Below are 25,268 nucleotides of genomic sequence, written 5' to 3'. Positions count from 1 at the left end.
TAGTTTTGTATTTCCCCACAACTCTAACAGTTGGCAAACATGAATCTAAAAATTCTGAATGTTATTTTTAATTTTACATATCTATTTATACATGTTTAGTGGCTATCTTTTATAGCTAGTATCTCTACTTGTTGCCTAATCTATTTGGCAATTGTTTTCTGCAAAACCCAACACAATAAATGTGCCAGTATTTTCAGAATGCTCCAATGCAATGAGTGTTAAACTGAGAATGAGATTCCTTTTAAGTACCAGGGTAAACAATATTTGTACTCAGCAGCCCCTGGATACAGAGACCTAAGGCCACAAACTGAAAGGTGGGCTGTAAGTTTACAAGTGCTATAGAGATGAAAATGGAAGGCTGTTACCATTGTACAGGCTAAGGTGCCCTTCAATGTGGTGAATAAAGAGCAGTACCATTCTGCTGTTTTATTATTCAGTGAGTCTGGTTTCATGAGATGAATCTGGTTTGCTACATCACAAGTCATTTGCAAGGAACATGCCTGATGGGCTCTTTGCTGAAAGGACACAACCTGATAGGTATCAGTGTTATAAGTCTAACTATGTGGATATCCATAATTTCCCCCAGGCATGTTCAGAGTTGCTTGGAATCTAACCTAGCAGTTAGTACAATATTTGCACTGACAACTCCATCAGGGCTTGACTATATTGACCAAGATTCATGCAGCTGAACACAGACACATGGCTGAAGTTCTTAATTTACAGGCATGGCTGTGTAGGCTTTCTCCCTAGAGATAGAGAGAAGCTCTCTGCTCTAGGCAAGGTAAAAGACCTTTTTGTCTTCAGTGGCTGATAATACTAAGATGTGTACAGACATTTCAGTCTAGTATCTAAAGCTGGGTAGGGTAAATATGATTCATTAAGTTGGTCTGTAGTCACTCTGTTCTGCTGTGTATATTTTTATGCTTGTACAGCATCAGAATTTAAACCCACCACTTATATTAGGTGTTATTTTAGACTCTGCTCTGAATGTCTGTAAAAGGTGTAAGGTGACAAACAAACCTCCAAAACCAGGGGCTTTGAAACCAGTGATTCAGATTTTAACTGGGTCTAAAACTTTGTGAGCCCCTTGAAATATGTCTAGTTCTACTGAAATACATCAGTTTAAAAAGCCTATTATACTGTAATGTAAGTAACATATTCTGTGGTGTAAACCAGCTTCAAAGACTTCAGACATTAAATGAAACACCAGTCTGTGCTTTTCCTTGCTTTACAGCTTCCACTTTCAGGCAGAAAATATATCAAGACATTTGTTGCATTTGTACTTTTGCTCACTCTGTTTGAATATGTAGCTGTACTGTAGATCAGGAAATTCTACATGTCATGAGTGAAATTTAGAAGCAAAATTTATAGTGGAATTAATTGTGTGCCCACAAGAAAAATCTATTTAAATGTAGTTAAAAGTGACCAAGGGAATGCTTTACAGATGTTCTGCTAAATCAGTTTGCACTTTTGGGACAAATTAGATCAGTTACAAAGGATTTTTTCCACAGCACTGAAATTGCTTTTTTTTAGTGTGCACTTCCTAGAACAAAGGTGCAGCAGAACAGCATAAATGATGACCTGCTATGGAGAATATCAACATAACATCAGACATTCCCAGCAGTTATTATCCTCTTCTACTAGATATTAACAGATTTTAGTTTCCTTTCTGCCTAAACAAACAAAATAAAATTCCATTATTTTAAAAAGAAGAATAAGGAATAGAAGGAAAATCCAATGAGCTATTTTTTCCCATTTTTTAATCCCAACTAGCTAGCATTGATCTGTGTATTTTTTTAGTGTCTAGTACAATAAGAGGAATTCAAGGGTGAAGGAATTGCAGGAACTAAAGAAATGGACTCTCACAGTGCATTTAGCATCCCCTAATCTTAGCTTTCAGAGGTAGCTATATGTTACAGCAAGGCTGCATCCTTGGCTGTTCCTGCTAATGAGAAATAGAATGGAATGGCAGGATGGCACCCAGGAACTGTCTGTCCTTCTGGCTTGATGGACAGGTTGTCAGATGATTAGCTAACTTTTTGTACACATAATATTTGGGGCATCTGGCAGTAATTTTATCTGAGGCATTTCTGTTTCATTGCTGTGTCATTAACCATTCTCTCAGGTAAGGACCTGATGCTCAGTCTGGAGGTCCAGTACCAGCAGGATTAGGAGAATGGGAATGGCTCACTAGTGGAAAGAACAAGCAATCCTGGCTGAGTCCATGGACTTCCATAAGGAGTTGAGATGTTTCCTTTAGGTTAGATACTTCACCTCAATGCAAGCTAAGTGTTCAATTAGTAGCAGGCTGATTTTCCAGAAGTGTCCCAGGTTCCCAGAAGTTACACACATGATAGCTCAGCACAACATAAAACATCACAAACTCCAATTATTAAGTTGACATATGGCATTCATTCCATCTACTTGAAACTAGGCAGAACGTTAAAATAGGATTCAAAAGATAAAAATCAGGATAGTGGATGGCAGCTTAGGACTCCAGGTTGCTTCTCAAGCAGCTGAAACAAAATTCAAATAGTGCAATTCCAGTATTTCACAAGCAAATGAAAATTCCCACTTTCCATAAACAGAATATGTAGTCAAATCAAATTTGAGAACTTTATAAAGCTGCATGGTAGCAAAATCTCATTATTTCAGCTGCCTTTTTAACTCAAGCAAGATTCCAAGACATTAACATGTTTAATGCAATAATAAAAAGGCATGTGAGAGGAGTTTTACTAAAGTAGCATTCCAGTGATCTCCTGAAATACAAAAGCAATCAGGAGAAAAATCACTGGTTAAGCAGCTACATTAACATTTAATTATTTTTAATTGAGTGAAATAGCACTACACTATGTGCAGTATTTTATGCAATTTCAATAAAGGCAAATCAGCTGTAACTAATTTGAATGCTTTATTAAAGCATACTTCAACCTTCAAGTGTGAATTATTGTGGATAATTAATAATGCACCATATAGCTTGGCAAATTGAGTCTCTTCAGTGTGCTGGAGATCAATGAAATATTAATATAATAATTGTGTAGTGTCCTGATAAACATGTATGTTCTAACACTATGTATTTCTACCAGCATTCCAGAAATATTTCTGGTCCTTTTTGGCTTAGTTTACAATTTTAGTCAACTAAGTGCATTACAAAAAATTTATTTCTTCTTTTTAATGTTGATATATATTTAAGAATTATGAAATATATTGAACAGGACCTGCTGAAGAACAACCAGACAAAAAACAAATCCTAAAATTTCTAATATTCATGATAGAGGGAAGGAGCTCACCTTCACAGCAAGTATTTAAAAAATGTCAAAAGCTAACCAATTTAGGTTATAAACATGAGTAAATTAGTAATAATTCATTAGCAATTTAAATTTACATTATCCTTTTGACTAAAATTAATATTGACATACATGAAGGAAAGTATTTTATGCCCTTTCAAAGCAATCTTTCAAAGATTGGTACATGAACATCTTATTGTGATGGCATATTGCTCTGTGGCTGATAATTATTTCATATTATTTTATTATTATATTTTTATGGCCATTTTTTATTCTGAATAAAACTATAATATAAATATTATAAAAATATTATATGTGTATATACATACATATATATTAGCTTCAGAATACTTTCAGAGGTTCTGCTGCTGCTTTTGGGGGATTTTTTGTTTTGTTTTTCTTTTCATAGGGAACATCCTAGGTGGGGAGCATCCAACACAGCTTTGGCTAGATGGCTTCCAGCAGCCTATGAAGATGGCTTCAGCCAGCCTCGAGGATGGGATCCCAGCATCCAGTACAATGGATTCCAGCTGCCCTCGGTCAGGAAGGGTACCTCTAGATCCCTTGAAACACTTACCCTGGGCTGTTATCAAACCTGGCACCTCAGACCTGCATTTGCATCAGTAAATGAAGTATCTGTAAAACACTTCACAAGTATCTGTGGAGCTCAGTTAAGGAGCCAGTGGCTTTGCTAAAGCATAAGTTCAGCTACATGGAGAGAGTCCCTGCCCCTGGCTGGGATAAGCCCATGGAGCAGTGCAGGGGCACTGACTGTCCTGAGGGGCAGCCCAAAAAATTGCTGCAGGGGAGAGCAGGCAGGGCAGGAGCCAGCCAAATGTGTGCCCTGGCAGGCACCAGGCACCAGGCACACAGGGTGATGATTGCTCAGTTAGAGAAAAGGGGCACAGTGCACCTAATTTTGACCTTCCCATGATGAAATTGGAGAGAAGAGAGAGGTTTACAAGGATGCATGCTGCCTTGGCAAGAGGCAATGGCCACACATTGCTCCAGAGAAAATCTTCTCTTGAAACAAGAAATTAAATTTATTGTGAGCACAATTAAATGCTGGAATAGGTTTTTGTTGGAATATGGATAATCAGCCTAGAGAAGTTCTGGCATATTCCTCATGGGAAATACCCAAGGTCTATCTTGATGTGCTTCTCAATAACCTAATCCCTTATAAACAACCTTAACCTTATCCCTAATCAATAACCTTTCAATTTAAAGGTGCTCATTGTGGTCTCCAGAGTTTCCTTCCAACCTAGATATTCCAGCCATTTTATGATTCTTTGCATTCATAATGGCACCTTTATTCAGGGAAGGAGGAGGGGAAAAGAAGGTTGGGTGTTAACTAAACAGATATAAAGCACATGGACATGCTAGCATGTGTGTAGGTGTGTGCCTGAATGCCATTCCTCACAGGCCAGCAAGCCCTAACTGAACAAATATTGCTGTCAAATCATAACTTCATTTTTTAGCTATTCCAACTCACTGATCTTAGAAATTCTTGCAATATTTATGAATTTTAGCACCTCATATACTTAAAAAACAGCAGACCTGCCAAAGAAGGAAGTTTGAAAAAAGAACATTTGCACACAGGACTGGGTGAAAAATTCCCCAGTGCAGTGTACAATGATTTGGGCTGGATTTACAACTTGTGATTTGTCATCATTGCTATGAAACCTGACTTTTAATGGACTCAAAGTCTTGTTATTTTAACCACTGTATGTTTAATAAGGATAAGCAAGAGAATTTAGTGTTAATGTCACTTGCAACTCATGTTATTAATTAAATAACATTGTCTCTAAGTTGCACAATTTAACACTCATAGATGAAAACCTGACATTTACACAGGCAAATTTCCAGTAGATAGTACAGACTGCCTTTTCTAGATCCATTAGGGTACATGCTTGCAAAGTAAAACACTTTAAAAAAAGATTATATAACTATACCAAATCTGATCATCAATGTCTGACCATCAGCAAGGTCCTCTGCTTTGTTTTGGAATAAGATAGGATAAAACTAATGTCATAAATGTTTGTTTTTTTCTCATTTACATAATTTTTCTCTTTTTTTCTGTATTTTCAGGTATCTATAATGTTAAAAGCAAAGTGAAAATATTGTGAAAGTGATAGATAAGTGTGAGGATTACATAAAGCAAAACAGTGATAAGAAAATTGTATTAACTTCAAGAAAAAGTTTGTGCTTTATGGCCACCAAAGCTATTAAAATACTGATCTAAAGGTTTGAATTCCTGATGAGCTGTAGGTAGCTTGCTGTCAACTATTTCAGTATAAATCCTGATGTTACTAACAAGTCCCTTATTGTCTGTTGTCCTTACCAATCCTATTTAACTGAACCTGCCTTATGCATTCATTATATAGCCCTTATATTTATTACAGGCTCGGTGATTTTATTTTATGTGCTGCCCTTTCAGTTGCTTGACTTCCAAGGCAGCTATTATTTGCCAGGGAATATTTTGCAGCATGAGGGAGGAATCTGTGTATAATGATACCCTTAACATCTCCACAAACTGAGTGCTGATTTTGCCCTGATGGTTTTGCTTGGTTATTAATATAGGCTGGATATGTAGCATGGATATCTCCATGTGCTCCTCCTCAGAGCATCTGTATCTCTGTGCATCTTGAACAGAACTGCATTAGAAATAGTTTTTGGCTTCTCCCTGCCTGGGAAAAAGGAAGCTGAACTTTCAGCTACCACCTACCTCCATCAGCTCCTTCATTTACGTACAGAGCAGCTCAGACCTTCTGAGTATCAACAGTGATTTGAGATTTCCCAGCAAATCCTTTTGTTTAAGGAGATGAAAACCGAATAAATAGGCAGTCTAAAATAAATGTGTGGTTTTCAAAATTCTGGAAAGGAACAGATCAAAGATACACTGTTACTGGCAAACATAGAAACACTCATCTGAAATGTCTTTGAAACTGCTTGTGGCACCTTGGTCTCAGTTTCTGAACAGAAATAAGAGCCTGATGGAGGTTGGATTTTGTACTGTTGGTGGATTTTTTGCTTGGGTTTGGTTTTAGGTAAACCATGAAAAGCACTCTACCACATAAATTTGGGGAGGGAGAAGATAGCTTTTATCACTGTTCTCTCTACTTTTTAGTGTTTTATCATTTTGTGAGAAGCAGAAACTGTTTGGCACTCAAGGTCAATTAGTTCTCTTCTCAGGTTCGTGAAGTGACAAGAAAAATTATTCATGCATCTAATGAAGCTGTTACTGAAGACAACCTATATTCTGATATGATTATGGTATGGGGACAGTACATAGACCATGACATTTCATTCACACCCCAGAGCACAAGTAGAACCACCTTCCTAAGTGGGATGGAGTGCCAGATGACTTGTGAAAAACAAAATCCATGTTTTCCAATAAAGGTAAGATTCTAATTTAAAATCTTCAAGAGAAATTCTGGATTCTAAACAGGTGAGTAAAGACAAGAAACATTAGAGCATACCATGACAGAAAAATAGAAACCAGTACAATTATTAAATGAAACAGGTAGACTTTTTTTTTTTTTCTTTGAGATAATAAACTATAGTTAATGTACTTAATGAAAACATAAATTTTTAACCTAAGGTTTGCGTTAGAGAGAAACCTTACTGGTCCCTCCTAATGTTATTGTTCTCATGCTTCAAGGTTTTGAGCTTCTTTGGGGAAAATAGCAAAGTAATCATTTACATTTTCAGCCAGATAAAGTAAAAGGATCTTAACGTTACTCATTGAAAGCAATGATACTTCTTCCAGTTAATGCAAACTTTCAAAGAGAGCTATCTTTTCAATGTTTGTATAAAAATGATCTCCAGGGAGCTCCTGAAACTTACATACATCACATCTTTGCTTTGAGCAGATGGAAAACATGAGCTCAAAGCTTGTTAGAGGGCTGGAAGAAACATAAATAGGTATAAATATAGGATACTGTATTTTTGATCGCTTAATTTAGAAGTATAGTCTTTCTTTCACTCAAAAAAAATGAGTAGCAAATTAAAACCATGCTTTTGTTTCTCAAAGCACAGCCTGTCCAACTCAGGCTACAGGAAAACCCCATGCCCATCACAGTCCTTGGTGATGTTAAGTCAGAGCAACATAAATTGCTTTACTTGGTGTTGGATTATTGACCAGCTTCTCTATGTGCTGCACTGTAGGGCTTCTATAAGAGTAGAAAGCCTTTTTTGCCTCAGCAAGCTGTAGTTGATAAGCATTCCACAGTCTCCTTTTGCTTTAAGTGCCTCATTCCTCTTTCATTAAATGTAGAGAAAAATATTTGACAAACTGTAAAGAAAACCAGATCAGGCTGTATTAAAAGGTGATTTGTCTTCCATATGGTGAGAGAATTTAAAATACAGGGAAGGTTAAGTGGAATTAATGAATGCTTACAATTTCATCACAGGCAGGTAAATCTAGTCCCTCTCACCCTGGAGACAGGGACTTTTGAAAGTTTGCAAACATATCTTGAGGGCATTCAGAAAGAGCATAGGCTTCTTAAAAAAACACATTTTTACAGACAGTGAGCAACTGAGAGCACTGAGTAACCTGAATCAGCCACAACAGCCGTATATACTAAGAATATGCCATAGTTCTGACAAAAATCTCTAGTTTGCTGTGTTTAAAATTTCTAGCTGGGGCAAGAAATTGTTTTTTTTTCTGTTTATGTTTATAAGTAATAGTCGTAAAATTATTCCCATTCCCAAAGTCTCACCAAGAGAGGCTAGGGTGGTCATCCACTCCCTGATCAGCAGTGCTTTGCATGATGTGAAGACAGATCCACCTGAAACATATAGCACAATAAACTGACTCCCAGTTTTAAAAAGTCTGTTTGCTATAGCTATAAAATCACAAATGTCTTCAAAAATCTTTGTGCTTACTATATAGTCTTTGAAATAATGTGACTAGTATTTATTTTTAAATGCAAAACCCCCACATTTTTTATTATTACATGGATTTTTTGATTCAGAGAAGACTCATACTGTTTCCCATAACTTGATAGAAATGTGGATCACGGGGACCAGTGGTCTAATCACTGATCCCTGACTAATTCAAGCCTTGAAATGCCATCTGCTTAGAAAAGAAGACAATATAAGGGACCTTTTAAAAATACTCCAAGGCTAACATTATTCTCATGGTAGAGGCATTCAGCACATAAAAGGAGCACAGATTGTCATGGCAGAGACCTGCACGTGCATCCTTCAGTGCTCTAAACAAGGCACAGACTGGATTTCTGTCTTGAAGCTGTGAGGAGGCTCACAGTGTGTTTCAAGGATGCTCTTGAAGGCGAGTTACATGAACATGTACTGTCTTTGAGTATTTAACATGTAGCTAAATCAAGCACTGGATGCTGCTCCTACTCAGCAGGGTAGCCCAGAAGAATGGCTCAAGGCTACCTTCAATGTAGCCACAATTGGCCATGGCAGGGGACATAAAAAGAAATTCAGTCACAACCCTAAAGTATTAGATAAGTTTCCCAAATTGTGGGCTCTTTGCATGGTTACAGTCCCATGAATTTTTCAGCTCCATTTTGTTATTAACCTGTTATTCACAGCTTTGATGGACACATACAAAGATGGTTGTTCTTTAGCTTTTATTATAAATGTTCAGTATTTTGTGACTGTTTTTTCTTAAAGACAGATAATAGGCTCTGTATTAAAAAAAAAAAATTAGGAAGGGCTGTTGCAGTAAATAGTGTGATCAGAGGAACTAATTTTTGAACACCGAAACAAAATGCTAGTACCATCTAGAGCTAATCTTCTTTCAGAATTATTAACTAAATAAATCTCCACATATTAAATATTTGGAAAACTGCCACAGTTAGTTTTATACATTCATTATGTAAATAAAGAAATTGTGGCTGGTTTCCAAAGGCAGTGAAATCAATAGCATATTATACAACAATGTAGACATAGAGGCTGCAGTTTGCACTCGTGCTGTTCCTACAAAAGTGGCACCCAAGGGAGAATCCACCCACAGAAAAGGACAACTGTGCCTGCAGCTGCACATCTCCTCTGGGGGTTTCAGCAGGGAGAGGAGGGTCCTGACTGCACAGGTTAGGGAATCTGCCTAGAAAATATTCAGAGTAAACCCAATTCAATGAAGAATCCATTAGTAACACATGTAGGTAAATGATTCATAGGCTACCAGGAAGCATTGTGATTTTCTGTTCTGGACATTTTTATAATAAAGACTATAAAATTTCTCTCAGCAATTCTCACATGTAATTTCTGGTAGGGCCTGAACATTCTTTTTTCTATATATTTACAGGGTCCCCTAATGGGGGAAAAAACCCCAAAACAGCTAGCTTTAGTCTACATTTCTTTTATGACAGCCTGACATGCAGAACAGGATTGTGGAGATAACTTGTCATTCCTCAGATTATTATTTCAGGTTAGGGCTGACACATAAAGAAGCATTAGAAAGATTTTTATAAGAGAGCTACTGACTTTATGCAGTATTAATTACGTTGCTGCCAATAAGTTAGACACGACACATGCAGTTAGCATGATGCAATCCAGGAAAGCTTTCAGTTACCTGAGATACAAAAAGGTGGAAAAGAAACAGAGTCACAGAAAAGTGAGGTGATTTTTAAAAGATGACACATAACATGACAGGTGACTATTTCAGCTACAAATAGATTAGTTGCCTGCACCCAACAACCAGCAGAGTCCCTGCCTTTTTCTTCTGTTTCACAAGCAGCAGCTCGCTGTCAGATGAGATCATGGACTCTTCTCCAAGCTGCATGTCCACCAATGAGCTTCATTATTTTCCTTTTTTTCAATCTTTCACAGACCATAAGCTAGGTTTTCTTTTAAATCTACAGCAAAAATCCCTTTACAAGGTCATTTCCCACAGGATAAACTCGCAATAAGAAATATTTTTCTTTAACAGCAGTTAAATAGCAGTTTAGAGATTGTGGTACACTTAAGCAGTTATTATGGTCCATTTTCCTACACATGGAAGATTTCACCATAACCAGGTTTGACTATACATATGTAATAACCATTTAAATCAACATGCAGCTATACAGGAAAACTATTGTCACTAACCAGGGTTTTGTTGCAATTTTTTTTTCCCTCTAGAACTATGCAACACAAACAAAAAGAATCATATGATTTTTAATCATTAGTTTTGAAAAATAAAATGTTATACAGTACCCATTTCAGCAGAAAAAGCGTCCCTTTTTTCACTCAGATTATTTTTAATGTCTTAAAATAATAATGTAAGGAACCTCTAATTTACACATTCTGCTGCTGGCTGCAAACTACTTATCCTATGAAAGGGGAAAGGACAGCATTATGCAGCTCTGCCAGTCCCTTGATGTTCATTACTGCTGTTTTTTTCTCCACTGGGGACAAGAACAGAATGAATTGAAATTGCAGAGACAGTTAACTAAAGATTATTCAGTATGAACTTCATTCAGTGTTTTGTTTTGCTGTGAGCCTTCCTATTTAACAGCATAAAGGCATCTCCTACATTCTTTTCTCAGTGATACCTGAATTCTACCTGAATATCTCCTGATAACTAGAAGCCGAAGACATTCAAACACATACAGGGCTGTGTCTGTCAAGTTCACATATTTGTAGTAATAATTGCCTGCTTATATTACCAGCTGAAGAGAAAAAGAAGCCACACTAATAGCAAAAGACTTAATAACAAATAATAAATAGAAAACACAAGACAGAAAAAATATTGATTTCAAAAATCAGTGAAAGAAAATTATTTATTTTCTTCAAACATAACCTACTTTGATTTGCTAAAACCTAGGCAAAGAATAAATAATGGTAGAATTTCTTTACAAAACAAAATTAAACTATTTCTAAATGTAAATGATTTGTTGGTATCAATCCCTACTGATATGAGCTCTCAGTGGTAAGAAAATTTTACTTGGTATAATAAATGTGGTAACCTTATTATATAAAGTTAATTTCATTCCAAAGTTGCTTTGTAACTGTTAACCCCAATTTAATGATTGTTCTATCTTTGCAGACTGATGTCTGTATTATTAGAAAAATGAAGAAATTGCATCACATATGCAGCATTCACTGTCTTCTGCCAAAGAGTTCTGAAAAATGAAAAGCAAGCAGATATAATACAAATAAGGGTTAGCTCAAGTGTCTGTACAAAACATTTATTTTCTCTTAGTTTGATTTTTGAACCCTATTATTTCACCTCAGTGAAACTGTGTGGGGATCAAGCCAATAGAGGATTGGGCAATCTTTCATTTAGCTTAGTCTATGTGCAGCCTTTGACTTTTATAAAGATGGTCAGAATTCAGTACTTGTAAGACAACTGTTGCAGCAAAATAATACAGCAGAAGACTTGTGAGGGACTGGCAGAAAGCAGAATGAATATTTACATCTGTCCTTATTTGGGAAACTGGATTAGAATTCAGTAATGAACCAAAGCTTTTACAAAACTGCTGCAGACACTTAAACTCCTCATTATGTTTTTATGCATACAGGTAAACTTGCTGTTTCCAAGTGTACTTCAGTAGAACAGAATCTGACCAGATGTTCATGTCTTCACTCTGATACATTTTATTGTGGATTCTGATTATAAAGTCAGACTGATTTAGATGTAGATGTATTACATAAATAGTTAATGATAGAGTAAAAGTGTTGGGGTTTATTTGCCTCTGCTTAAAAAATACTAATCTTTTTCCTTAAATCTAAAGAAAAACAATCTATACAGATTTAGAATATTGCACTACAGTAGATGAGGTCTGAACACTGAAAAACTGAGAGTGTGAAGGTAAATATTTAGACAAGACTCTATTCAGCATCCACAGCTGTTCCCCTCAGCTCAGAAAATGCCCTTATTCTGCATGCAGGTACCCACCAACGACACATTATCAGCAGGGATGGATTGCCTGCCCTTCTACCGCTCGTCTCCTGCGTGCGATCACGCCATTCTCTTCGGAAATACATCCGTGCTAAATGCAAGACAGCAGATCAACGGCTTAACTTCTTTCCTTGACGCCTCCACAGTCTATGGCAGCACCCCTGCTGTTGAGAACAAACTGAGGAATTTGACAAGCCAAGAAGGCCTTCTCAGAGTGAACTTAAAGTACTCGGATAACCATCGGGAATACCTGCCCTTCGCAGAGCAGCTCCCGTCGCCCTGCGCACAAGACCCAAGCGCGGGCGGGGGTGAGAGGCTGGAGTGTTTCCTGGCCGGGGACGGCCGCTCCAGCGAGGTCACCTCTCTGGCCGCCATGCACACGCTGTGGCTGCGGGAGCACAACCGCCTGGCGCGCGCCCTGCGCCGCGTGAACGCGCACTGGGGCGCGCACACGCTCTACCAGGAGGCGCGCAAGATCCTCGGCGCGCTGCACCAGGTGGGCTGCGCGCGCGCCCCTCCACGCGTGCCCCCGAGTACCGCAAACAGAACGCACTCAGCTTCAAATATGCTTCTGTCAGGGGCTTCTGAGAGCACGTTGCCTTTTCTTTCCCACCATTTCCATGGCACGGTTAAAGTTCGTTTTGCTTTGTCTACGCAAGTCTGGCTCTGATTTTATGGCAACTTCTACATTTATGCTTCTCCAATGTCTGTTTTGTCTATAAAAGAGGCTTTTTCAGATGCTTTATTATCTTTCTTTTTTTTGGTAAAGGAAATTATTTAAAAGTAATGTCTCCATATTTGTATAATGTTCAAAATATTTACTTTCTCACAGGTATTGCATAAATAAGAAGTGTAAAAATACCTGTGAACTTCTAAATGAAGTAGTAATTACAGGAGATAGTAGGAGAAATAAGTGTGGGAAAATACAGAAGGGTTCGTAAAGATGTTTATGACTCTTACAGTTTTTATATTTCAGTACCAAAGGAGACTTTTTGGAAGATAAATTGGGGAAGGGCGCAATATAACTTCACTTTTCTGATAAAACACTTTTCATGTCTTCTGTCATCATTTTTATACAGTGGAATACAATACAAAGCATGTTTCCTTTATGAAACCACCTGCATTGTCTCATGCATTGCTACTTGCACTCGAAGCCATATAGCTTCAGAGAAGTAACATACTTCACCTAATTGTATTTAGTCAGTTCTTTTGAAGTGTTTGGCTTTTAGTTTGCTTTAACCAAGTCAGATCCTCTGCCATAAATATGCCATTTTCATTAAAAGAGTGGCATTGACAAGTCAGAATGCTAGTTAATACTTGTTAGAAGAAAAGTGCAAGTCCAAAAGCAGGCCTCTGTGCATGCAAACCCTCCTGGTTTACATCCACAAACATTACAGCCTGAAAGCAAACGCTTGGTGCAAGGCAATGCAGTGCATGGATCAGCACTGCTCGTTATCTCTGCTGGTGTCACAGACTAATGAGATTTGCCTATGGCTCATTAGAAATGTGTGTGTGTTATAGCTAGCTGGTTTAGAGACATTTATTCAGGACAGATAATTGGAGTATCTCTATTAGTGTGGTGTGTTAACTGGCACACTAATGACAGCTCTGGTTGAATTTACCTTGAGATTTCCACTATCAAGTTTTGTTTCAGTTGCTAGACATTTCTACAATTCTCTTTTTGTGGAAGAAATGCTTTCAAGCATGTCCTGACAGTGGGTTTGTAATTATAGAGAATTGAACAAAAAGCATTTTCTTCTTGCTAGAGTAAAGATGAAAAAATCTCTCTTTAGGCCATACTTTTTTTCCTGGATGTTTTTTTGGCTCCATAAATATCTCTAGTGACAAGTGTTTGATAACACAAATTTGACAAAGTTGCCAAACATAACAAGTGTCTGTTGATAACCTGAAGAAAACATTTTTTTGGCTGTGTTATATAGTTTCACTGATAAGGAATAGTAACTGTCCTTTCTATTTCATGACACATGCTTAACTTTAAAAAGTATTAACACTGCAATATACAGTGGTAAAGATTCATATTCTGATTTACTTCATGTTTTGTACATGTTTTTCGTTGTCATTTAATATCTGAGGAAAAAATGTTCAATTATGCAACTGCTGATCTTAACATTATTATCTTATACATAAGTAGATTGCACACACCTATGCTCTTCTTTCTGGAGACAGTTTCTCCTGATGTGCCATTTGAAAGATGGATGATTTGGCACTAGTCATATGGAGCAGGACTCTTGCAGATCAATCTGAATCCAATTCTCTTTGATTTATTACTGTAGCAGAGAACCAACTCTGAATTAATGCAGTTGCTCCCACTTAACCCCAATTATAGGTGACACCTGCCTTTAGTTTTCAGTGCACACATAGGTATTTATTTCACTTCCTTCTACATCTGCTTGTGTTCTCTGAGCATCTTGCATGGTCCAAGGCATGGGTTGAAAACGGGTGACTTCTGAGACTTACATACATTGCCTACTTGGATGAAACTTGTTTTTTAAATTAGATGATTAGCTGGCTCCTCTCAGAAATATGAAATCATAAGACTAAATAGATAAATAAAATATTATAAAATAGTATGTCTTGAATAATGTCAGGACTATTAACATAATTATAATAATGTGTTCATTTTTCAATTAAAAATTAAACTCTCATAAAATCACCTTTTACCCAAAAGTTTAGGACTTCAACATCATCTTCATTATCTGTAAATCCTTTAGTATTTTCAGTGAGAACTGCAAACTAACCATGCATAGCACTTTAATGAATTAAACATCATTGCTATATTTGATAGTTCTCTATCATTTCTGCAGTCTTTCCCAAGTGCAGAAGTTTTATTTAATTGGCACTACACTATCTTAGTGAGATACCATTCCTCTCCAGTTACAGCTAGCCAATGACAAGATGCACTTTTGGCCTTACTTATCTTTATGGTAGCTCATATATTTCTATATTCTCTCCTCCAACCTTTTTTTTTTTTGTTTTGTTTTCCTGCTCCAACCATTGTCCTGCATTCATGCCTACTTTGGGATATACTTGTGGAGGTTTTTGCAAGTAAAATTGGGAAAATAGATAAGAATTTCTGGATCTTTTGCTTCTAATTGATAATAGTGTTTAACATGAGCAAAAAGTTTTAAAAATAAAGAGAAATTATGTAGCCTATTTCCAAACCTATAACATGTGGCTGACTTCTGCTGAAGGTGGCTCAGCCCAGAGAAAAATGCAGCCAGGGTACTCAGTGGGTTCATAAGGTTTGGAAACTCCTGCTGTAATTCTGCCTTCTGGATGAGAGGAGTATTGCCTTTAACAGTAACATCCTATCTGACTTGCAGTGTTTACAGGTCAGGATTCAGTTACTCTTTCTGTAAACAGTGCACATGGGATTCTTGATATGATGCAAAATCTATACAAAGCCTTTTCTCACGCTCAGATGCTGTTTCTGTCTGGATACTTACCAAATAATTGGCTGAATTGCTAAGAAATGACTGTTTTATTTTCTCTGATATGACTAAATGAATAATATTTAAATTATCTTAATTTCTCAGTTAATATATGGTTCTATAGATTAAGAAGATAATATAAAAACACCAAGCATATGGGCCTCTGTTTAAAACACTGCTCATTTGTCATAATTTTCCACTAAATTATACTGTTGGAACAATGACTGCCATGAGATACTAGAAATATTGATGTTATGGATTAAAATTGTTTTCTTTATGAGGCTTCTGCAGAGCTTGGATGTGATGGTATGAGGTGATGAATGTAGCCTAAGAAGAGCTGGGATCACCATTTATCTCATAAATGTTATAAAGTGTTGAGACTACTCAGTACCTTGCAGGTTCAGATTTAGCATATCCAATACATTCCTTATGCTGCTGAAAGCACCCAAAAGTTAACTTTTTGTTTACAAATACGCTCAAAGTAAGCCGGAAATGAAGGACCCATTCATTATATTAGTTTGTGATTTCTTTTCCATATAGTCGCTTTCTGCCTGATTTTATTGATATATTTTGCAACAAGCACATTCCTTTGTTTCCACAGGAGAATCTCATTTATTGAAGGAATACTCTACTGAAAGAAAGTGCTGTATTTATGAAAGAAAATAAACCTTTTGTATCATTGTCTGAGAGAAGGGACCACATGCAAAAGAATTTTTACAAAAATCATTTTGATGCTTGTCAGTTGTTAACATCCTTAAAATGTATATATATGTCAGTTGTGAGAACCTATAGTGAGCCTCTCCTTGACTTCACACAGACAAATTTGACCACATCCAGAGACTACAGAAATTATATATGCTATTTCAGATGTGGTTCTTTGGCAGATTCCAGTAGCAGCATCATATTCTTCTCTATTAGTAGCAACTTAGCCTGTATTGTCCAAAACTCACCTCTACTTGATGGGGCCTCATTTAGCCTTTGGAAGTTTCCATCAGAAAAATGCCTCTTCTAGTGCAGGGTAGGCAGACAATAGACCCCTTTTTACCCTTAGCCTTTTAATTTTTGTGTCTTGAAATGGCAACCCCTCTTTCCCTAGCAAGGAGATTAGAAAAGAATATGTTGCCTCTGGAGCAAACAAGAAATCTGAGTTGCCCTTTCCTTCGGGGAGTCTGGCCTTCCTGAGCAGCTTAGCTTGGGATTTCATTTAAAACGAGCCAAAAAATTAGTCATACCAAGATTTTTTGTATCCATGACTAACCTACTCCTCCATAAGGTCTTTGATTGTAAAAACTATGCATCTAAAATTAGAACTGCTGTCTTGCAAAACCTTTGTGAATAAAGCAAAAGATTAGCTTTTCAAATGACAGAGTCAGTATTAATTTCTTGCAATAATTTTATTTGCTACATATGCTGCACTAAAGGAGCTGTAAAAGGGATTCTAACATATTGTCCTTTATAAATTTTGTTCAATGCACACCTAACCTAAAATCCTAAACCTCTACTTTCTGAGAAAAGTGATCAAATTTTGGAAAGGTTTGCTTGTCCGTGTTTTATGCCTAAAATAAAGATACAAGTTTTTTATAAGGTCATTTTATGCCTGCTAGTTTTTCAATATGCACTATACCAAGTTCAAAGTACATTTGTCTGTATATTTATTGCATATTATATTGAATCTATGAGGTATTTTATTGAGTTCATTGTGCTTCATATTTATCTCATATTGCTTTATTGAGTTCAGCATAATCTTTAACCTATAGTGCATTTTCATTTTATTTGGTACATTAGAACATTTTCCCCTATTTCCTTTTGCCATGATTACTCCTATGCTTTTCCATGTCACTCTAATACTATTACATTACAAAAGCATTTGACAGAAGGTGTTTATCAGGCTTTTCACTTTTGAAGTGTGTTTTTCAGAAGTCTCTAAATTGGCCTAAGATTAGTATAAAATGTCTACAAGGGGATTTTGGGCACCAGTATTTTAAAGCCTCATCATTTCAAATAATAATAAAAGAGGATTTGTGTCACAAACATAGGTCTGAAAATAGCATCTGTTCACATTAGAAAGTGTTCTTGAAAGACATTATAGTGCTTCTTGCTTTCACTGCCATTTTTAAGGCCATTATAATTTACATTTTTAATCTCAGCACTGGATTACCCCCGTGGTTTATAAATGAGCAGTCCTGGTAATCTCTGCTCAGGAGGCTTTGGTCTAGCATCTAAAGTGAGACCTGGGCCTGACTGTTGAATTGTTCTGGGCTGTACCAAGGATTCTCTCTGGCCATTTGTCCTCTTGCTACAAAAATAAGACTGATATTGCTTTCCAGGTAATACTGCTCATACTTACACCAAATGCTCGGGCACAGATGAGTGAAGAAAAAGGCATTTAACACCTGGGATTCATTACTATTCATATGTCTCTTTTTCTTTTCTTTCAGATTATTACTTTAAGAGATTACATTCCCAAAATCATTGGCCCAGATGCTTTTAATCTGTATATTGGCCTTTATACAGGTTATGATCCCACAATGAATCCTACAGTTTCTAATGTATTTTCAACAGCTGCTTTTCGTTTTGGTCATGCAACAATCCAACCTATAGTAAGGCGATTGAATGAACAGTATTTAAATGATCCTGAACTCCCAAATCTTCATTTACATGAAGTTTTCTTCAGTCCTTGGAGGCTCATTAAAGAAGGTATGGTGTTATTTAAACTGCTTCTGTAGTTTTTTGTCTTTTTCTCCCCAGAATATTGTAACCTTCTTCGAAGTTACTTATCCTGAATTAGGAATGGGAGCATTTATTTAATTAAATAATTTATTTAAAGTTGTTGGTTGGATTCCAGAGCATTAAAAAGAACTTGAATGATTATTCTCCATTAAATGATTGACTGAATCAGAAAAACATTACTCCTCTCCAGATTAAACCAGTCTGGTAGATTGGCAATAGAAGGATGAGTGACAGTGAAGATGTTTCTGGGATTTCTTTTGTGTATGAATTTATTAACAGGTTACAAGTTCTTTTACACCTGAAGAAGATAGAGCTTTTTACATACCACTATTTCTTCTACTTCAAAGGAGATTTCTGCATGTGTTTGAATGTAAAAGCCTGTGTGGATAGTGTTTTAAAAACAAAGAAACATATATGTATTCACATTTGTTAGGAAAGTTATAACAGTTTATATATATCTGCTATAATACCATCATTTTCATCTTTAAAGGAGGCTTGGATCCTTTAATAAGGGGTCTTCTAGCACATCCAGCAAAACTGCAGGTACAAGATCAACTGATGAATGAGGAGTTAACAGAAAGACTGTTTGTGTTGTCCAATAATGGTTCACTTGATTTATCATCATTGAATTTACAACGTGGCCGTGACCATGGACTCCCAGGTCTATTGATTTTTCTTGATTTTTCTTCCAACTGGTAACTGAAGTATAACTGCTTGTATTTGGGATGAAATCATAAGCTTGTAAATAATAGCTTTGATAATCAAAAAAGTCACTTAAGTCTCTTTTAAAAATGTACATTGCTAATATTCTTAACTGTTGATGGAAAGTATTTGACAGCTTTTGAGATTAAAACAGTCTGGTAAATCTGGAATCTAGAAGAACAGTACTAGTGAGTGGGTCTGGATGTGCTTGGTGTGGGTACCTGGGGCTGGTTTTTGCTGGAACAGCACTGAGAAGTTTCTGCCTGAAGCAGCCACTTCCCATCAGCAGGCTGTCCCCAGCCTGAGGGATAGGTCATTTTAGGCACAGCCTCTCTGGCTCCACCAACCACAGAAAGTGCTGACAGATGTCTCCAGGAGTGCACAGATGGCCTAGTTAGGTACACTCTGTATTTTAAGAAATATTACATGTTTGTCATGGGTTTTTCACACTAGTGAAAAACAGCCCAGGATAGGACTGAATTAACAGTCAGGGAGTTAATAGCCCATTACACTATAGATATACCTGCTTAGAGGAAGACTGCTGGAGAGTAGTTCAGATCCTGCCATAATTTCTCTGATCAATTTAACCAATAATAGCAGACTTTTTTTATGCATAACTGTCTATGATTATGATTATGATTAAGGTTGTCAAAATTCAGTGCTTTTAAATGCATTAATTTCATATATCATGCCTAACAGACGAATCTAATCTTCCTTTAAACATCATATTTGCAGGTTATAATGAATGGCGAGAATTCTGTGGTTTACCAAAGCTGGAAACTCACACTGACCTGAATACAGTAATATCCAATCACAATGTCACTGAAAAAATCATGGAATTGTACCATAATCCTAACAATATTGATGTTTGGCTTGGTGGTCTCATGGAAGACTTTCTACCAGGTGCTAGAACTGGTCCCCTGTTTGCATGTATAATTGGGAAGCAAATGAAAGCACTACGGGATGGTGACCGGTGAGTTTATTATGCACTCAAATCACGTGCAGAAACTCAGTAGCAATGAAGATTTCACAGCCACTTAAACATGCTTCAGACAAATCATTCTCTGCCCCTTGCACATTTTTGTCTCAGCTCCTTCAGTTTTGTTGGGTGAGGTTTTGATTGCTCTTGTTTGGTTCGTACACAGTCTCAATTCCAGATGGCACGGAGTTTGTTTCTATGGTACTGAGGTGTCCAGCTGTTTCTGCTGAAAATGCAAGGTCCCACCAGAAGTTAATTGTGGCAGGGGCCAGTACCTTCTGCATGGATGTAGTACTGTGCAGGCTTTATTCCCCCTGAGGGCTGCATTGGGCTCAGGAGCTGGAAGAACCTCAATATTTCTCTTTGGCAACTGCAGCAAAGTCAGAAGGGATAGGAAAAGCTGTAATTAAGGCTTCATAGAGGGGATAATAAAAATACCACATACTTGGCCTTATGTGAATTGGGACTGCAGAGTGTTCCCAGAGTTGCCTCGTTAAACACAGCATAGGATGTCACTTCAACCAACCCTGCACAGGTGCCACCATGATCTTGTGCCAGTACAACCCTTCACACCAGAAAAGCAGGAGGAATGTAGCTTCAGGTCACAATGGGTACAAGAAGCTGTTTATATCTTGCTTCTGCTCATGAAGCAATTTTGAAACCAAACTTTTTTTATTTATATCATGTAGTTGTGGCAGTAATTTTGGATGCCATGAGATGACTAGTTTAAAACTGCTCACACCATGCTAGCAGGGGTGTTTTAAGTATGTCTGGTCCTTACAATGACCTTTAAGCTCCTCTTATAAATCGTTGTTGTGGAAAGAAACCATTATGGAAATAATCATCCAAGGCAGAATTTAAATCTGAACTTTAAAGAATGTTAATTAATTAGCTGACGAGAAAAAGCAATGCTAATCATAAAGGTGGTTTGGTTTTTTTTTTGCAGATTTGCAGAATCTGTATAGACAACAAATATCCTGCTCAGCTGTATTAAAAACATGGTTGAATCAAATTTGTCTCAAGTTTTTCTCTCAGAATTGTAACATTTTGTGAACCTGCTTAATCAATGAAAAGCAATTCTGCTGGCTTTTTTTGCTAGCCTGAGTTGACCAGTGTATCAGACTCACACTAGCCTTTTTATGACTGATTCTGTATGGTCATGGCATTTATTCTTATTACTGTTATATTCACCTATTTTGGCTGTAATTCTTATTTTTGGTCTTTTATATACGGTATTGTGAAAGTAAGAACAAGCAGCTCTTTGAATTTGATCTTTTCAAAAAATGTTTCTATCAATCTTTTCAGATTTTGGTGGGAAAACGATAATGTTTTCACAGAAGCTCAAAAGCATGAACTCAAAAAACATTCACTGTCCCGCGTCATTTGTGACAACACAGGAATTTCTGAAGTGCCAGCAGATGCCTTTCAACTTGGAAAGTTTCCACAGGATTTTAAGCATTGTAACAATATACCTGGGATGAATTTAGAAGCTTGGCAAGAATTTTATCAGGAAGGTAATCTAGTAGTTGCCAATCTTTTGGAGGGGAGGGCAGAGGAGAGTAAGGAGCAGCTGAAGTACTGACCTTGGTTGTGGCAGAGCTTGAATCTGGTCTGAATCAGACCTTTAGTATTTCTATCGCTTAGAAGTGGGATTACAGAATCATAGAACATTTTGGCTTGGAAGGGATCTTTACAAAACATCAACCCACCTGCAATGACTAGGGACATACTCAGCTAAATCAGATTGCTTAGGGCCCTGTGCAGTCTGAATCCAAATGTTTCCAGGGATGGGGTATCCATCTTTCTGGGCAACTTGTGCCAGTATTTCAGTACTCTTGTCAAAAACTTGTTCTTTATTTTTAATCTAAATCAACCCCCTTTTAGTTTAAAAACACTACCCCTTGTCCTAACAGGTCTTGGAAAAAAAACTTTGTTCCAATTATTTTTAAAAGACTTGTTTAAATTGATAGGCTGCAATAAGGTCTCCCTGGAGCCTCTTCTTCTCCAGACAGCAAAAACAACAACCCCAACTCTCTCAGCCTGTCTCTTCCAAGGAAAGGTGCTCCAGCCCTCTGATTATGTGTGTTGCCCTGCTCTGGACTTGATCCAACAGGTCCACGTCCTTCTTATGTAGTAATGCTAGTTTTATGAGGATTATAAGTCACACCTGTGGTATTCCATATAAATTCTTTCCCAGAAATGAACAATTAAAGTCTTGATCACCTTAAAACATGTGAAAAATTTCACTGAAGTTAATGTTTATAGCAGTTATGGAGAATACCATGCATTCTGTAAGGTGTAAGGTGCAATTTTTTTAAAGCCTGTAATGCAGACTTTTTATTTGTAGATGAAATATGTGGAACACCAAAAAGTGTGGAAAATGGTGATTTTGTATACTGTTCAGAATCTGGAAAATCTACTGTGACTTACACATGTCACTATGGATTTCAGTTACAAGGAGAAGAACAATTAACCTGCACAAGCAAAGGATGGAACTTTGAGGTTCCAGTTTGCATAGGTATTTATTATTATTACTATTATTATTATTAATAATGTCTGAATTTTCTAACACCTAAAGTCCACCACAGATGATCATATGTGCATTCACATACCATCCTGGGGTTATAGGTGTAATAATACAAAAATGTGAAACTCTCCTTTCTCCAGAATTGCTGTCTCAATCATCCTGATTCAATAATCAAGTTAATTATAGGAAAATGGCACTAAAAATTTCCCAATTAAGCAAAAATCAAGTCTATTAACAGCCAGTAAGGGAAGGGGGGGAGGAGAAAGGGGGAAAAAAAAGGAAGCAAATCAGAATTATACATTGCTTCTTCCTACATTCAACATAACAGCATGACAGAGAGTTCTGATTTTCCTGGCATTGTTTCAATGGATGCTCTAGATAAAAGTTGAGCTCTACACCACTAGGTCATGAGTCATCCCAATAATTTGAGTAAAAGTGAAAGAAAAACATTCAGTGAAAAGAATAAGTGAAATTAAGGAAACTAATAATCACCTTAGGTCCAACCTCCCTCTCCCAAATAGCTGTGAAAAGATTTGCCAGAAGTTAATTACTTTGGCAGGTAAAGTAGAGCAGGTGAAAAATCAGTAAAAGGGTATATTTCTAGCACATTTCACAGGAACCCCTTTCTGTTATTTTAATAATTCTTTCATCTTATGTTTTCTTTTTGCCTTTAACTGTTTAGTAAAATATGTTAGAAAGAGAATGTGGCAAATATTTCAAGACTTTCACTCTTCATGCTATGAAGAATTAATTCTCTCTGTTCACATTTCAAATGTTTGTGTTTATGATGGGAGTGTGTGTACATATATATATGTATATAGGTATGTGTGTGTGTGTGTGTGTGTGTGTGTGTGTGTGTGTGTGTGTGTGTGTATAATCACACTCTGATTTATAATAATGTGAGAGAAATCGTAACCCAAAAAGGCCATATTTCAGAATATATTATGGATGGTGGTAAATTAATTTGAGTGCCAGTGCTGCAGTTCATCCACAATAAAGTCTGCTTATTGGTATTTTTGTGATATGGAATAGAAAGCTCTTCATTCTAATTGTATACCTGGTATAGAAAAAGTCAAAGGAAATCTGCAGCTCTTTCCTTTTTCACATCCTATTTATCCACTGAATTCCTCCCGCATAAATAGCATATAGAGAAATAAAGCTGTTAAATGAATTATAATAAAACCTTTTCAATACATTAATGTTCTGGCACAGAGTGGAATAAATAAGTTAAATGAGTGAATCATTCCTTGTCCTAGTTTCTTTTAATATGTTCAGTAATGTAAACAAAAGACTGTATATCTGCTATAGGAAAACAAGCTGCTGCATATATTAAAAAAGCAATGCCTTTATCAAAGGAAAGCCATCAAAACCCACTTATGCAGATGCTACTTGAGTTTTACAGTAGAAAGCACTTTGTTCCACGCATGTCTGTGCAATATGTTCACATTCTTTTAAATATTCAGCAAATTAGGGATAAATCAAGCAATATAATGAGGAGGATAGAGCTTAGCATTTCTGCAGATGGTTTCAAAATTATATGCTGCTCTGGAAAAGACAGAGTGGCTTGCTGGCAAAAGCATAGGATTCTGAGAGCTGTTAATTCCCCCTTACTAACTTGGGCTTTGACTGATATCATTTATATTGATTCAGGAAGTCATTTAGTGCTAGAATATGCTACCTTCCTTTATATTAATGATGTCATACTCCTGAAAAATAACTCTTTACTTTGCTGTAGTAAACTACTGCTCTCTGAGTAGCAGGGTAGGCTGGTCAGATCTGACATGCACTATTTAGTGATGAAGAAGAGTTAGCTAGTTAGCAGACAGCATGACTATGGATCTACAGAAGCTGAAGCAGCACATTTGAATTACAGTGCAGGCAAAGGTGCAGGTTTTCTTTCCTGGAGGATGATTAAGCCAGTGAACATTAACTTAAAATGCAGTTTTGAAGGGAGTGATATTCAGACATCTTCATCCTGAACAACAGATTTTTTTCTCACTTCAAAATGTTATGAAAGTGGTTGTTTCTTAAGAGTTCTGAAGTTTTAGATTTTTATTTCATCATTTCCAGCTTTAAGACAAACAAAAAATCAAAACAAAACAACAACAACCACCTACGTTGTCCTTTAAACAGTAACAATACAGATTTTTATCATTATCTGTCTCATTGAAAGTGTACAATGCCTTTCATTTATGAATCCTTGTAAAAAGTGTTTATGAGAAATTAGTAATCCCTTTTTAATTTGCAGTTATTACTGATCAGTGTGTACTCATTTTGCAGACATCGATGAATGTGAAAATGAAATTAATCCACCATGCCCTCCTTCTGCTATATGCATTAACACTAAGGGAAGCTACAAATGTCTCCAGACTGATCCCCACAAGCTGGCAGAAGATGGAAGAACATGCATTGGTAATGGTTGTGAACCTACTGTCCATTAAAACATTCTATGTTCCACTTTTTGGTGTAAAATTTCATCAAATTGTTTTTTTTTTTTTGAAGAGTTGTTAACATATGTGAAAAATCTCTACACAACCATGGGCATAAAGATACAGACAGATTCTGTAAATGAAAGTGTGGAATAAATAATACTGATACATAAATAAGCTTTTCATTTCCATTCCTATTGCAAATAAACAACTAAGTATTTCCTGAGAGTGAATATGAGGAGGGAATCAAATTTATCTCAGTTTCTCCTAATTAGTATATAAATTCAGCATCTAAATATTAACTAAGT

The 25,268-nt window shown here is 36.6% G+C and overlaps 1 protein-coding gene across 1 annotated transcript in view; it reads left to right on the top strand.

The window, feature by feature from the left end:
- TPO (thyroid peroxidase) overlaps positions 1-24,972 on the top strand; it is a 32,218-nt gene extending 7,246 nt beyond the window's left edge. Inside the window, exons 5-13 of the mRNA XM_056486275.1 lie at positions 3,697-3,826; positions 6,480-6,686; positions 12,131-12,637; positions 18,032-18,290; positions 18,814-18,984; positions 19,761-19,998; positions 21,310-21,518; positions 22,352-22,522; positions 24,812-24,972. Of these exons, the coding sequence (XP_056342250.1) occupies positions 3,697-3,826; positions 6,480-6,686; positions 12,131-12,637; positions 18,032-18,290; positions 18,814-18,984; positions 19,761-19,998; positions 21,310-21,518; positions 22,352-22,522; positions 24,812-24,972 (2,053 nt within the window). The remainder of the gene's footprint in view (positions 1-3,696; positions 3,827-6,479; positions 6,687-12,130; positions 12,638-18,031; positions 18,291-18,813; positions 18,985-19,760; positions 19,999-21,309; positions 21,519-22,351; positions 22,523-24,811) is intronic.
- The last annotated feature ends 296 nt before the right edge of the window (positions 24,973-25,268 follow it).

The sequence above is a fragment of the Oenanthe melanoleuca genome, chromosome 3 (assembly GCF_029582105.1).
Source record: "Oenanthe melanoleuca isolate GR-GAL-2019-014 chromosome 3, OMel1.0, whole genome shotgun sequence".
Taxonomy (NCBI): domain Eukaryota; kingdom Metazoa; phylum Chordata; class Aves; order Passeriformes; family Muscicapidae; genus Oenanthe; species Oenanthe melanoleuca.
The sequence above is the reverse complement of the archived record's forward strand: the minus strand, read 5'-3'. Positions and strand labels throughout refer to the sequence as shown.